Here is a 13,373-nt window from a genome sequence, read left to right as displayed (position 1 = left end):
TGACCTGTTTTCAGGCTAAAGTCTGCTGTTGGTTATCATCACTCAGCCAATCCAGGCTCTGGAGAGATCCCGACCTTAATGTCAGGATCCACCCAGAGGCCTAGACCGACAGCTGACTCTGGGAGACTAAACCAGCCTCTCCCGCCCCCTCCACAGCCTGGCACTCCAGTGAGCACTGGAGGGGACAGAACAGAGAGCCAGTAACGGAGTCATCTGAGAACTGAGTGATCAGCGGTCTTTGATCGCTCAGTTCTAGGTGGCAGATTGGACTGATGCTGCACCCACCTACAGAAGTACGTTTATTTTTTTCATATCCCACACTTCTTTTTTAATTTGTAGCCCTGGGATTAAAGAATGGCAACTTCCACCAGAGGCTTTTTACACAGGTGTCTGGCTTTGTATCTCATTACTGTAGCGGAAACATTTTGCAAGTTTTTTTCCTAGCAGACGATCGCCTCCTCTGATGAGGCTTGCAATGATTTCCACTATGTTGTTGGTAAACTTTTAGTTATGTGATCTCTCCACCTACATAGGTTCTCAGATGATGAGCGGCAACCATCTCTTTGATTCAGCACCAGCAGGTTTATGAGAAGGGGCGGAGAGGGCTTGCCTAGATGTCATTTGTTAGCTTTTCCTGTCACTGTGACAAACTGTCTACTGTTTTTTTTTGGCCCCACAAAACACACTTTTCTGATTGGACTCTTTCTTTCTTGTTGTTGCCCTGTCTTGTCCTGTGCTGTCTGTAGCTGCTCCCTCTAGTGGTGATGTTTGGTGCTTTCTCTGCAGACCTTCACCGTACAGCTCACACTGGGAGACCAGAACTGGGAGGCCGAAGGGACGAGTATTAAAAAAGCTCAACATGCTGCTGCTGCCAAAGCTTTGGAGGGGACTAAATACCCGAAACCTACTGCCCGCCCATCCCGCAATGAGGGAAAAAACCCAGGTACAGGTTTATTCCTCTATGGCATGTACACGTGTACTGTAGCGTGTCACATGTGCAGCTGAATTGTGAGAGTAGCCCAGGACCGACACACGGCATTAAGGATATCCCAGGTGCTGCACACCGTACAATCCCATCGGTCACAAAAGTAATAGCAGTCTCAGCCTAACTCATTCTAAGACGCACTGACGCGTTTTGCCCATAGGACTTCGTCATGGAGGACTCGCCAGGTACAGGTTTATTCCTCTATGGCATGTACACGTGTACTGTAGCGTGTCACATGTGCAGCTGAATTGTGAGAGTAGCCCAGGACCGACACACGGCATTAAGGATATCCCAGATGCTGCACACCGTACAATCCCGTCGGTCACAAAAGTAATAGCAGTCTCAGCCTAACTCATTCTAAGACGCACTGACGCGTTTTGCCCATAGGACTTCGTCATGGAGGACTCGCCAGGTACAGGTTTATTCCTCTATGGCATGTACACGTGTACTGTAGCGTGTCACATGTGCAGCTGAATTGTGAGAGTAGCCCAGGACGACTCACGGCATTAAGGATATCCCAGATGCTGCACACCGTACAATCCCGTCGGTCACAAAAGTAATAGCAGTCTCAGCCTAACTCATTCTAAGACGCACTTTGCCCATAGGACTTCGTCATGGAGGACTCGCCAGCTTTATAATAGTGAGAGGTCACTCATCACCACACAGAGGTCTATGGAAAGATTTGAAAGAGCCAATTGTATGGTTGGTTTACCACTTGCTGCCAAATCACATACCTGGTACGTCATTTGACTTCAAGTGGCTGCACCAGGTTGGTACCTGCAGCTGCACCATTTTTTAGCCTGACTAGCCACTTGGTTTACTATTACAAGCACCCCCCGCCTACTGCCACCTTCCACATCTCTCTTGGACTCTCCCGTCCCTCCAACAGACCCGGGCTACCATCTGGCTGGCTGAAGACCCATACAAAGCCGGAATCGTCTTTGATCGGGTCTCCGCTATGGTAACCTTGAAGCGACCACATAACATCACTTCTTTTTTTTACTTGGAAGAAATCAACTTTATTCATTCAAAGCACATAATACAAGACAGATAAATCACATTGGTCAATAACAATACAGTATCATACAGTAAAATGCATGCTCATTTTGTTTACTTATATACCTTTAGTCATACATTCACATGTTCACGAGGGCCAAGGAACATTTTAAGATGGAACAACCTCCGGGTACGGAACAGTCAGACACATGCCTCCCCGTCCCCCAGCCATCTATCCCAAACCTTGGAGAACTTCTGCGTGGCGCCCCTGTGTGTGTAGATCAGCTTCTTGAATGGCAAGGCATCATTAACCGCCTTTTTCCACATCGGTAGAGTGGGGGGTAGGACCTGCATCCATCTCTGTGCAATTACTTTTCGAGCTAAGAATAAGGTTTCCAATATGAAAATTGTGTGATATTTATCCACCTCTACATCCGGAATCAGCCCCAGAATACACAGCTTAGGGTCAAGCACCACAGGGGACCCCATATTGTCATGCAGAAAGCGGACAACCTGCATCCAGTAAGTCTGAATATTTGGACAACTCCAAATGAGATGGTAAAATGTGCCACTCGTGGACTGACACAGACGACAGGTTGGATCGGGTATGCGTTGGAATTTGGCCAGTCTCAGTGGTGTTAGGTAGGCTCTGTGAACAATATAAAGTTGTGTCAGTCTATCTGACAGTTACATAACATCACTTCTGGTTTACCCGGCGGTCATCACCGGCATTTTTTAAAAGTATCTTGTCGTTGTAAATGCTTTAAAGTGCAAAGGAGGCAATTGGGGTCTTTTTGACCCCAGATCTCTCCATAAAGTACTTGTCCCCATTGTCACAAGGATGTTAACATTCCTTGTGACAGCAATAAAAGCAATTAAAAACAAAATTTTAAAGCAACAGTGTAAAAATAAAAAGTATAAAAAATAAATAAAAATGTTTAAAGTGCCCCACCCCTTGTGCTAGCGCGCAAAAGGCGAAAGTGTGCGTCGGTCCCTCGCGCACGCAAACGGCGATCATCCAACACATGTAAGGAACGTCCCATCATTGGCAGTAATTCTAGCACTAGACCTCCCCTGTAGATTTAAAGTGGTAACCTGTAAAATCTTTTAAAGCGTTGCCTACGGAAAGTAAAAATGTATGTCGCCGTTGCATGCGCAATTTTAAAGCTTCACCTGTTTAGTATCTGTTTATTTGGCTTGACATCCTCTCTTACAATTTCCCCAAAAATTGAGTTATGTATTGTTTTTATTTTATTTTATTTTTTTTGCATTAAAGTCTTTTACTGCTCAAAAAGAAGCCACGGTATCCTGCGCTTTAAAATCTGTTCACCAGTTCTGTTGCACAGCAGATCGCTCTTCAGAGAGAACATTTTACTTTGGTTTGTCTGTGCCTCTATTTGGGGGGACGGTTCCTCCTCTCAGGGGCAGGATGGGCACAAAAACAAAACAATATTTTACGGAGCAGGAAAGGGTTGAAAGTTCTGGAAATCTCCCTAGTGGGTCATAGCCTGAAATAAGTCTGACAGAAATGTAAGTTTTTCCTGACATATTGCTGTGAGTTCTTCCTTTCTCCTGGCCATCTTTCCACAACTTCCTGGGTTACCTGCATGCTTTGCAGCCTGTCCTCTGCTGTTTACTTAAACATTTCTAAGGACTACATGTCCCATGGTATCTTCTGCCTGCAAGCAGCGATTCCTGTACTGACTCCTCCTCTCAGCACCTATGTAGTTCAAAGGGCAGGCTCTGTGAAATGTGTAGCACAGTAGTGCCTACTCACGGGGAATGCATGTCACAGAATTATAGGAAGTGCATACAATGCATTCATTAAGTATCCAGTTAACAACCAGCTTTACATCTACAGAGCTCTGCACAGAATCACCTAGATATAAATTGAAATATAGTGTGAAAATGACTGCATTCATTTAAATTTTGACCATAGATATGCTCAGGGGCGGACCGATAACTCATGGGGCCCCCGGGCAATAGAAGATTATGGGGCCCCTGGGCTTACAGATGGCCACCACGCCAAGAGGCGGGGCAGCTAAAATCTCTGGATTTTCACATCAAAAGCATGTCGGTTTCGGATATATCAGGGACAGATGTAAAAAAAAAACATAGATTTTTACATACTGTCCCTGGTTTTACTGAGCCTGGCAACCCTGATGGGGCCCCCTAGTGGCATGGGGCCCTCGGGCAGTGCCCGAGTGACACAATGGTCAGTCCGCCCCTGGATATGCTTTAAGGATAAAGCTAGATGTCCTTTATCTGTTCTTTCCATGGAGCATCATGCCACCAAGAGAGGGTTTCCACCATGCTACTCATTGCTTCTGGCAGGATTAATGTATTTTACACCTTGTTTTGTGACGTTGTTTAATATGTGCTTGTACTTCACAGACAGTATAACCCCCACCGTGGAACTGAATGCGTTGTGTATGAAACTGGGCCGGAAACCCACCTATAAACCCCTGGACCCTTATACAGGAATACGTTCCTCATACAACTACAACATGCGGGGCGGCGGTTATTCCCCACGGTATGTCTTGGCAGGTTCTTCTGTGTAGGTACTAGTGGACTGTTAATCCTCGTACACACAATCCAATTGTTGGCAGGGGATTGTCTGTTGACAGACTGTTGTCCTAAAATCTGACTGTTGGTACGCTCCTTTTGACAATTGTCCAACTTACTGCCAACAAATGTTGGATGACAGGCTAGTAAATTTTCGGCGGACAATGGTTGGTTGTCTGATTTTCTGATCAGTACACAAATCCGCCACCAAATTACGCATGCTCGGAATCAATGCTCACCAAACACAAAATTAGCAGAAGGATCCCAAAGGGTGGTACTCGAGCTGAAATTCCTCATAGTGCGTCACTACGCCACGAAAATTGTGTACCGTCGGTAAGCAAGACAAACGCCTTGAAGACAAAAATCTGACGCTCGGTTGGCCAACAATTGTGATCGTGTGTACCAGGCTTTAGAGCAGCTTATAACACTTATTTAGCTTCTCTCCAAGGTACTTCTACCCGTTCCCCATGGCTCCTATGCTGTACCAAGTCGAGCTTTGTATAGGCGGGCAACAATTTCCTGGTAAAGGTAGAACGCGGCAGGCCGCCAAGCACGACGCAGCTACTAAAGCTCTGAAGTTCTTACAGCACGAACCCCTACCCAGCAAACCCGAGGTAAGAACTGTACTTTGTATAGGAAGGGTGATCAATATAGTGTGTATACAAAAGGTGATCATCACTTGGTGGCCAAGTAGGCGCACTAGACAAGGGTCCACCCTTAAAGCGGAGGTTCACCCTAAAAACATGTATATACCATTACATTCAGCATACTTCCGGCATGTACAGTATGCTGTTTTTTTGGGTTTTTTTTGCTGTACATACCGTATTATTGTTCTTTTCCACCCAGCTTCCAGTTTCTCACTCCTGCGGGAGTAGGCGTTCCTATGCAGTGGCGCAAAGTCACCTGGGACTTAGCCCACATGATTGACGTGCTTCCCCCGGCGAATAAGGCGCGTCACGAGTTCCGAAAATAGCCGAACTGGGAGTCGGCTCTATACGGCGCCTGCGCAGTCAGCTCTACACGGCTCCTAGTCTGTGCGCAGGCGCCGTATAGAGCCGACTCCCAGTTCGGCTATTTTCGGAACTCGTGACGCGCCTTATCCGCCGGGGGGGAAGCACGTCAATCATGTGGGCTAAGTCTCAGGTGACATTGCGCTGCTGCATAGGAACGCCTACTCCCGCAGGAGTGAGGTGCCGGGTGGAAAAGAACAATAATACGGTATGTACAGCGAAAAAAATAAAACAAACAGCATACTGTAAATGTCGGAAGTTTGCTGAATGTAATGGTATATACATGTTTTTAGGGTGAACCTCCGCTTTAACTCATCTACAGAGATTTCTGAGGACCTTGTAGGGTAAGCAGGTTGACGAGACCAGCTTGTACCATCCGCATCTGGCAGAGAGTTCAGTTTTGGGCATCATGATGTGTGCCAGCTGCTGGCCCAGCGAATAGTGTTTCTACTTTTCTGGCCACTGTTTGTGTGTCCATCATATTTTTATCATGTTTTTTGTTGTTTTTTTTCTTTTTCTGGCAGATGAATGGAAAAGCATCGGATGAAGAAAATCTAAACAAGTCAGAAATAAGCCAGGTGTTTGAAATTGCACTCAAAAGGAACTTACCTGTGAACTTTGAGGTGAGGCCTTGGCTCTTGTGGAGGGGAATGGCTGTGTACTGTCTTGTTGGGTCCTGTGTGTGGGATCTCCAGCCCGGGTCATGTTCTGCTCTATAACAATGTCTGCACAGGCCCAAAACAATGAAAATAGTACCTCTCAAATGCCCCTCAAACTTGGATCAGTCTGATCAGCATGTGAATAGTCTGGTGCGAGACAGAAGGGGCGGCACTGGCTTTAGTAGACTTCAACAAAATGGCAGCCACCTGCACACACACACACACGCTCCTATTGCATGAATGTCCGTAAAAGATGGCTTCAGCTCCTGTTCTCAACCTATAGAGAACTCAGATGCAGTTTGCCCTTTTCGGGGGACTTGATCGTAGAGACCTGAAAAGGGCGAAATGCGTCAGTTCTGTACATGTGGAGAACAGGAGCTGAAGCCATCTTTGCGCATTTTATTCACATACAATAGGGGAGTCGGTGTCTGTGTGCAGATGTCTGTCATTTTGGGATTATCTGCACTGGGGTAAATTCTGAACTTAAAGCGGAGTCGTCGTCCCCCCCCCCCAAAAAAAATGGAACTTCAGCTTTCGGAATCCCCCACCCCCTCCCTCCGGTGTCACATTTGGCACCTTTCAGGTTCCAAATACGGGTATTTCTCTGAAGTTCATGGACGGACACAGCATCCTTTGACAGTAGGGTAATGCACCGTCCTTCCAGGAAGGTGCATAACCCTACTGTCAAAGGATGCTGTGTCCGTCCATGAACTTCAGAGAAATGGATTTTACGGTGAGTACAAAAATCATATTTTTCTCCCACTTACGGGCATAGATGGCCAAGCCACCCGTGGCTAGCTATGTCACGCCTGGCACCTCCTGCTTCTCCCCCCGCTGTCTTCTGGGAGACACACAGGTCCCAGAACACAGCAGGGAACAGTGGGATCGCGCAGCACGGGTCGTGCATGCGCAGTAGGGAACCAGGAAGTGAAGCCGCAAGGCTTCGCTTCCCGATTCCCTTACCAAAGATGGCGGCAGCAACCGAGGGATAGATCGGCTTCAGGTGCTGACATCACAGGCGCCCAGGACAGGTAAATGTCCTTTTTTAAAAGTCATCAGCTGCAGAAGCTGCTGACTTAAAAAAAAAAAAAAATGCCGGAACTCCGCTTTAATCTAATAGACTAAATACTGTCTCGCCAAAACCCATCCATAGATATTATGGAAGTCATTTTGCCTGTGGGGAGGGGTAGAGCCATTTAGAGAGCTGGAATGGTAGCATGTTGGATGCTGTTATTGTTCAGGGTCATTATGGGGTTGGTGTCGGGGCACTGATGTGGCTGCAGGGGGTGCTATGTAGCAAGTGTTGGGGCTGTTATTGGGTGCCTATTGGGGCACTGGAGTGATGGGTATGTATGGGTCAGAGCACTGTAATGGTGGTGAGTGGTGGTCTTTTTTTTTTTTTTTAAATATTGCTACATTGTTTTGTTCCATTATAATAGTCAAGTCTGCATATTTGACAGTTCTAAATCACATAAGTTGCACCTTATTGCTGACAATGGAACCATTCAAATTGCTGTCACTCCATAGACTTTTGTTAAATTAAATTGCAATGAAATCAGAGGTGCAAATCGCACTGGAAATTGCGCTACTTCAGCGCAATTTCAATCTCAAAGCCGCACTGGGTATCGACCAGGGCTAAAACCAAAAAAGGAGGTGGCAAGTCACAGCACAATTGACATGACTGGTCTTTCTCAGGTGACCAAGGAGACGGGTCCTCCTCACATGAAGAGCTTTGCCACAAAGGTGGCCGTTGGAGAGTTTGTCGGTGAAGGAGAAGGGAAGAGTAAAAAGATTTCGAAGAAGAATGCTGCCATGGCCGTCCTTGCTGAGCTGAAGAAACTGCCTCCTCTTCCCACAGTAGAGAAAATGAAACCACGAATCAAAAAGAAAACCAAGTCCATCGTGAAGGTGAGATGACCCAGCTCCCATACCCCCCCACCCTCCATAGGGGTTTTCTGCTCCTGAATCTGTCACTAATGGTCTTTCCTGGTCTTGTAGCTTCCTACCAGTCCGGAGTATGGGCAAGGCATGAACCCCATCAGTAGGCTAGCTCAGATACAGCAAGCTAAGAAGGACAAAGAACCTGAATACACCCTCATCACTGAGCGAGGCCTACCCCGGCGCCGGGAGTTTGTCATGCAGGTGTGTGTGTGGGACAGTCCACCTTTTTTAAATATTTTTTTGCTGTGTTTGCAGACTGATTTAGAGATTTCTGAATTCCTCTTTTTTCAGGTGAAGGTTGGGAACCAGACGGCGGAGGGAATGGGCACCAACAAGAAAGTGGCCAAACGCAAAGCTGCTGAGAACATGTTGGAGCTCCTGGGGTTTAAAGTTCCTCCAGCACCTGCCAAACCGGCCCTGAAGAATGATGAGAAGGTGAGTAAAACGGATGCCCGGCGTGCAAGGATAATATAGTGTATGCACTACTGCCATTAATGTTCTTACTGGTGATCTTGGACATTATACCCTGGAGTTCGAACCCTGTCCTCAGGGCTCAGTAACAGGCCAGGTTTTATGTATTACCTTGGGGAGATGCAGACTAGAATACTACAATCACTGAGCAGCAAATTATATCACCTGTGATGTATTCCAGTTATCTTGCAAATCTGGCCTGTTAGTGGGCCCTGAGGACAGGGTTGATGACCACTGTTATACGGCACTGTTACTTTCACTGACAATTGCGCGGTCATGCAACGCTTTACCCAAAAAAAATGTACAGTAAAACTTTGGTTTGAGAGCATTTTGCAAAACAAATGTTTTAATAAATTTTGCCTTGATATACAAGCGATGTCTTGATATAAGAGTAGCGTCATGTCACTACTGAGTATAAAAAAGGAGAGGAGCCTCTAAGTGTAGCAATATGGTTACATTTAATGAAGATACAACATTTAGCAACTTATTGCTGAATTTAGGCGAATTTTGGGGACCAGTGGCGGCCCGTCCATTGAGGGCGCCTGGGTGCCGCCCCCTATATGAATAATGGATAGATTTATGCATAGTCTGAATCTATCCACGGCCGCCCCCTATTCATGCGTCTGACCCTTTTCAGGACGCCGGATGCCTGAATTTCAGAGGTGGGGGTGTTTTTTTTGAAGCACCTGATTAGAGCCATAGACTGGCTGTCCCCTATTCATGCGTCTGACCCATCTGGCGTCAGGACGTCGGATGCCTGAATTTCAGAGGCAGGGTTTTTTTTTTTAAGCATCTGATTAGAGCCATAGACTTGCTGCCCCCCCGCCTCCGCCTTTGCAGGAACACAGGATCCATGCTTTTCCTATTGACAGAATGACGATCTGCCTTGTTTACATAGCCAGATCGCCATTCTGCCTATGGACATAGAGTGCCAGCTGACATAGAGTCCGTGGTACCCGCAGATCAGCTCCTGCTGTGTATAATCACAGCAGGAGTGGGTCACTGGCAGCGTGCATGCGCGACCTAGACCCGGAAGTGTCGGTTCACGTACTTGATACATGATCCAGCACAGCCGTGCCCCTTGCTATCATATAAGTAAATTATACGGGCGGCAAGGGGGTAATCTATATGACGTGTATGGATAGTTTGACATAATTCTTGTAACATATAATGTATATGGTGATGCCACTTTTGTAATTTTGTATATAGCATAGAGATCTGTGATTTGACATGACTGCTCCCTGGTGTAATGTATAGCGTTGAAGGTGAAAGACAATTTGGAATCCAATTTGGATTTTAGGGTTACAGCTAACACTTCTCACCCCCCAGCTGGGTCTTGCACAGTGTTGCTACTTCTAGATCAGGGATATGCAATTAGCGGACCTCCAGCTGTTGTAGAACTACAATTCCCATGAGGCTTAGCAAGACTCTGACAGCCAGAGGCATGATGGGACTTGTAGTTTTGTAACAGCTGGAGGTCCGCTAATTGCATATCCCTGTTCTAGATGGTCAGATGAACTGTGCTACATGTAGTCAGGTCTACCCTTGCACACCCGTATTACCTTCTGTACACACTGTGCTCACTGTGTATGTTTTTAGGCTCCGGTGAAGAAACCAGTGGACGGGCGGAAGGTGACCTTCTTCGAGCCTGGATCTGGAGAGGAGAATACCAATAGTAAGTTGTTACCTCTCTGCTTCCTGTATTTTCTTCTACCAATCACTGGAATATCGTAGCACCACACTGATTTCTCTATAATCTTTAGCAGATGGGGGAGTCACACAGTGTATAGATAAAACGTTGCCGTATCGGGGTGGACACCGCTCCTCAGGATATAAAAATCCTCATAACAATACAGCTGTTTGAATTATAGACCTCATGCTGATTATTCTTCTTTTTTTTTTTTTTTCGTCTTCAAGATTACATCATTAAATGTATTTCCTTCCATTGAGGGACACATTAAGTACTAAACTTTCAGGCTCTACTGCCACCTACAAAGGGACTGGACACTGGCAAAGAAAAAAAAAACAACCCAGGATAACCTCTCCCGCTATGAGCATGCCTCCATTGATTTGCTAGGAGGATGGGCATTTTTTTTTTTTTTTAGCTCGCATGAGTTAGGTCGCCTACACACGATCAGTCCATCCAATGAGAACGGTCTCATCGGTTAACCAATGAAGCTGACTGATGGTCTGATGTGCCTACACACCATAGGTTAAAAACCGATCGTGTCAGAACGCGGTGATGTAAAACGCAACGACGTGCTGAAAAAAACGAAGTTCAATGCTTCCAAGCATGCGTCGACTTGATTCTGAGCATGCGTGGATTTTTAATCAATGCTTTTGCATACTAACCATCGGTTTTGACCTATCGGTTAGGCGTCCATCGGTTAAATTTTAAAGCAAGTTCTACATTTTTTTGACCGAAGGTTAACTGACCGATGGGGCCCACACACGATCGGTTTGGACCGATGAAAAGGGTCCGTCAGTCCGTTTTCATCGGTTTTGACCGACCGTGTGTACGTGGCCTTAGTCTAACCTGTGATTTTTATGAATACCTTATTTCTCCAATCAAAACTTTTCTCTACACTGCTGGAGGCTCCTACTCGGATTCTCAGTGATCTAGCACAGTTGCTTCAGCCTAGCTTTGGACCTCGCTGGACTGGATGTTGCAGGGCTAGCCTAGAAGTGACCTGGTTTCCTTCAAGTGCTTTCTCTGTTAAATGTGTTTTATAGAGTGCTTTCCATGTCCAGGCTTTAAGGCATTACTTGGGGTTGTGTGTGTGTGTGTGTGTACACAGTGTCCTCTGTAATTACCGTATTTGCCGGCGTATAAGACGACCCCCTAATAATCTGCTGAAAACTGGATTTTTGTGGTCTACTCGCCGTATTAGACAACCCCCTTGTGCGGTAGTAATGTGTTTTAATTAAATGAAGAAGCCGCAGCCCGCCGGGTGCTCTGTAAGGCTGTATGTAGTCTGTATATGCGCCGCTCAGCCAATCCCAATGCACTGTGTTGATGACAGAGCATGCTAAGCCTGCTCGGATTGGAGTAACAACCTTTGCCAATCCGAGCAGGCTACATAATGTAGCCTGCTCGGATTGGCAGAGGTTATTACTCCCAATCTGAGCAGGCTTAGCATGCTCTGTCATCAACACAGTGCATCGGAATGGGCTGAGCTGCGCATATACAGAATACATGCAGCCGTACAGAGCACCCGGCGGCTGATATCGATCGAGCAGCTGCTTCACCCGGCGTATAAGACGACCCCCGGTTTTTGGCTGTGTGATTCCGGTGTAAAAGGTCGTCTTATGCGCTGGAAAATACAGTATAGAAAATGGTTGAAATTGTGATTTATTTGTGTAAACCGAGTTGTTCCATCAAAACAATGAGCATACAAATTTGTTTACTTCAGACAATAAAGAAGACGAGTTTCGAATGCCCTATCACAGCCATCAGCAGCTGCCAGCCGGAATTCTACCCATGGTCCCTGAAGTAGCACAAGCTGTAGGGGCCAACCAAGGACTTCACACCAAAGAATTTAATAGGGTGGCTGCAAATCCCGCCGTGGCCACTGTAACTGCAATGATTGCACGAGAACTGCTGTATGCCGGAAGCTCCCCGACAGCAGACACCATTATGAAGAATAACCATGGCCCCAACCACACGCTGCACGGTCCGCTCACCCGGCCCTCGGAACAGTTAGAGTACCTGTCCAGCGTGCAGGGAATTGAGGTGAGAACAGCCAGTCCCAGGTTTTTATTTTTTGGTATTTGCCCAAGTTTATTTTTTTTGCAGGGGGGGGGGGGGGTTATTTGCCTCAAATGAAATGTGATTGAATGCTGTGGTTTAGTAAATGACAGAATGTGGTTTGTGCCGTTCTGCATTTTAGTAAATGACAGAATGCAATTGGACGATTCGGTTTCGTAGATGATGGGATGTGACTGGACAATGTACTTTTTGGTGAATGATGGAGCTGGTTTGATGTGTAACGTTTTTTGCTTTGCAGGTCGAATATAAAGACTTTCCAAAAAACAACAAAAACGAGTTTGTCTCCCTAATAAATTGTTCCTTCCAACCGCCACTAATCAGCCACGGTGTGGGGAAAGAGGTGGAGTCCTGCCATGATATGGTAAGATGCAGAGGGTGTACAGTAGGCGGAGTCATGACGACATTCATTTATAGTGTTGGTTAAAGAAGAGCTGACTTTTTTTTTCTTGTTTTCAGGCTGCTTTGAATATCTTGAAGCTGCTCTCTGAAATGGACCAACAAAGTCCTGAGGTGCCGAGGACGGGGAATGGACCAATGTCGGTGTAAGTTCAGGAGCCACTCTGCCCACTCTGCCCATGTACTGTATACTTTGCTGACCACAGAGGTCCACCAATCACTCTTCTACTCTGACAACCCAGTTTACCCGTTCATATCCTACCCTGCCGATCAGAGACCCACTCATTCTTCTACTCTGACTACAGAGACTTGTCAATTCCTATCCTGCTGACCTGAGACTTGGTCAATCTTCTACCCTACTGACTATAGAGATTTGGTCATTCCTCTCCGACCCTGCTCACTGTATAGACTTGGTAATTCATTTCTACCCTGCTCACTGTATAGACTTGGTCATTGCCCTCCTACCCTGCTTAACTGTATAGACTTAGTCATTGTTCTCCTACCCTGCTAACTGTATAGACCTGACTTGGTCATTGCTCTCCTAGCCTGCTGACTATAGGGGCTTAGTCATTCCTCTCCTA

The 13,373-nt window shown here is 46.4% G+C and overlaps 1 protein-coding gene across 2 annotated transcripts in view; it reads left to right on the top strand.

The window, feature by feature from the left end:
* STAU1 (staufen double-stranded RNA binding protein 1) overlaps positions 1 to 13,373 on the top strand; it is a 31,926-nt gene that overhangs the window by 16,187 nt on the left and 2,366 nt on the right. For both annotated transcript variants that reach the window (XM_040330864.1, XM_040330865.1), the window contains 11 exons: positions 787 to 943; positions 4,376 to 4,514; positions 4,983 to 5,160; positions 6,081 to 6,179; positions 7,911 to 8,123; positions 8,214 to 8,357; positions 8,448 to 8,591; positions 10,227 to 10,302; positions 12,041 to 12,360; positions 12,635 to 12,757; positions 12,853 to 12,938. In XM_040330864.1, the coding sequence (XP_040186798.1) occupies positions 787 to 943; positions 4,376 to 4,514; positions 4,983 to 5,160; positions 6,081 to 6,179; positions 7,911 to 8,123; positions 8,214 to 8,357; positions 8,448 to 8,591; positions 10,227 to 10,302; positions 12,041 to 12,360; positions 12,635 to 12,757; positions 12,853 to 12,938 (1,679 nt within the window). The remainder of the gene's footprint in view (positions 1 to 786; positions 944 to 4,375; positions 4,515 to 4,982; positions 5,161 to 6,080; positions 6,180 to 7,910; positions 8,124 to 8,213; positions 8,358 to 8,447; positions 8,592 to 10,226; positions 10,303 to 12,040; positions 12,361 to 12,634; positions 12,758 to 12,852; positions 12,939 to 13,373) is intronic.

Source organism: Rana temporaria, chromosome 12, assembly GCF_905171775.1.
Source record: "Rana temporaria chromosome 12, aRanTem1.1, whole genome shotgun sequence".
NCBI lineage: Eukaryota > Metazoa > Chordata > Amphibia > Anura > Ranidae > Rana > Rana temporaria.
The sequence above is the reverse complement of the archived record's forward strand: the minus strand, read 5'-3'. Positions and strand labels throughout refer to the sequence as shown.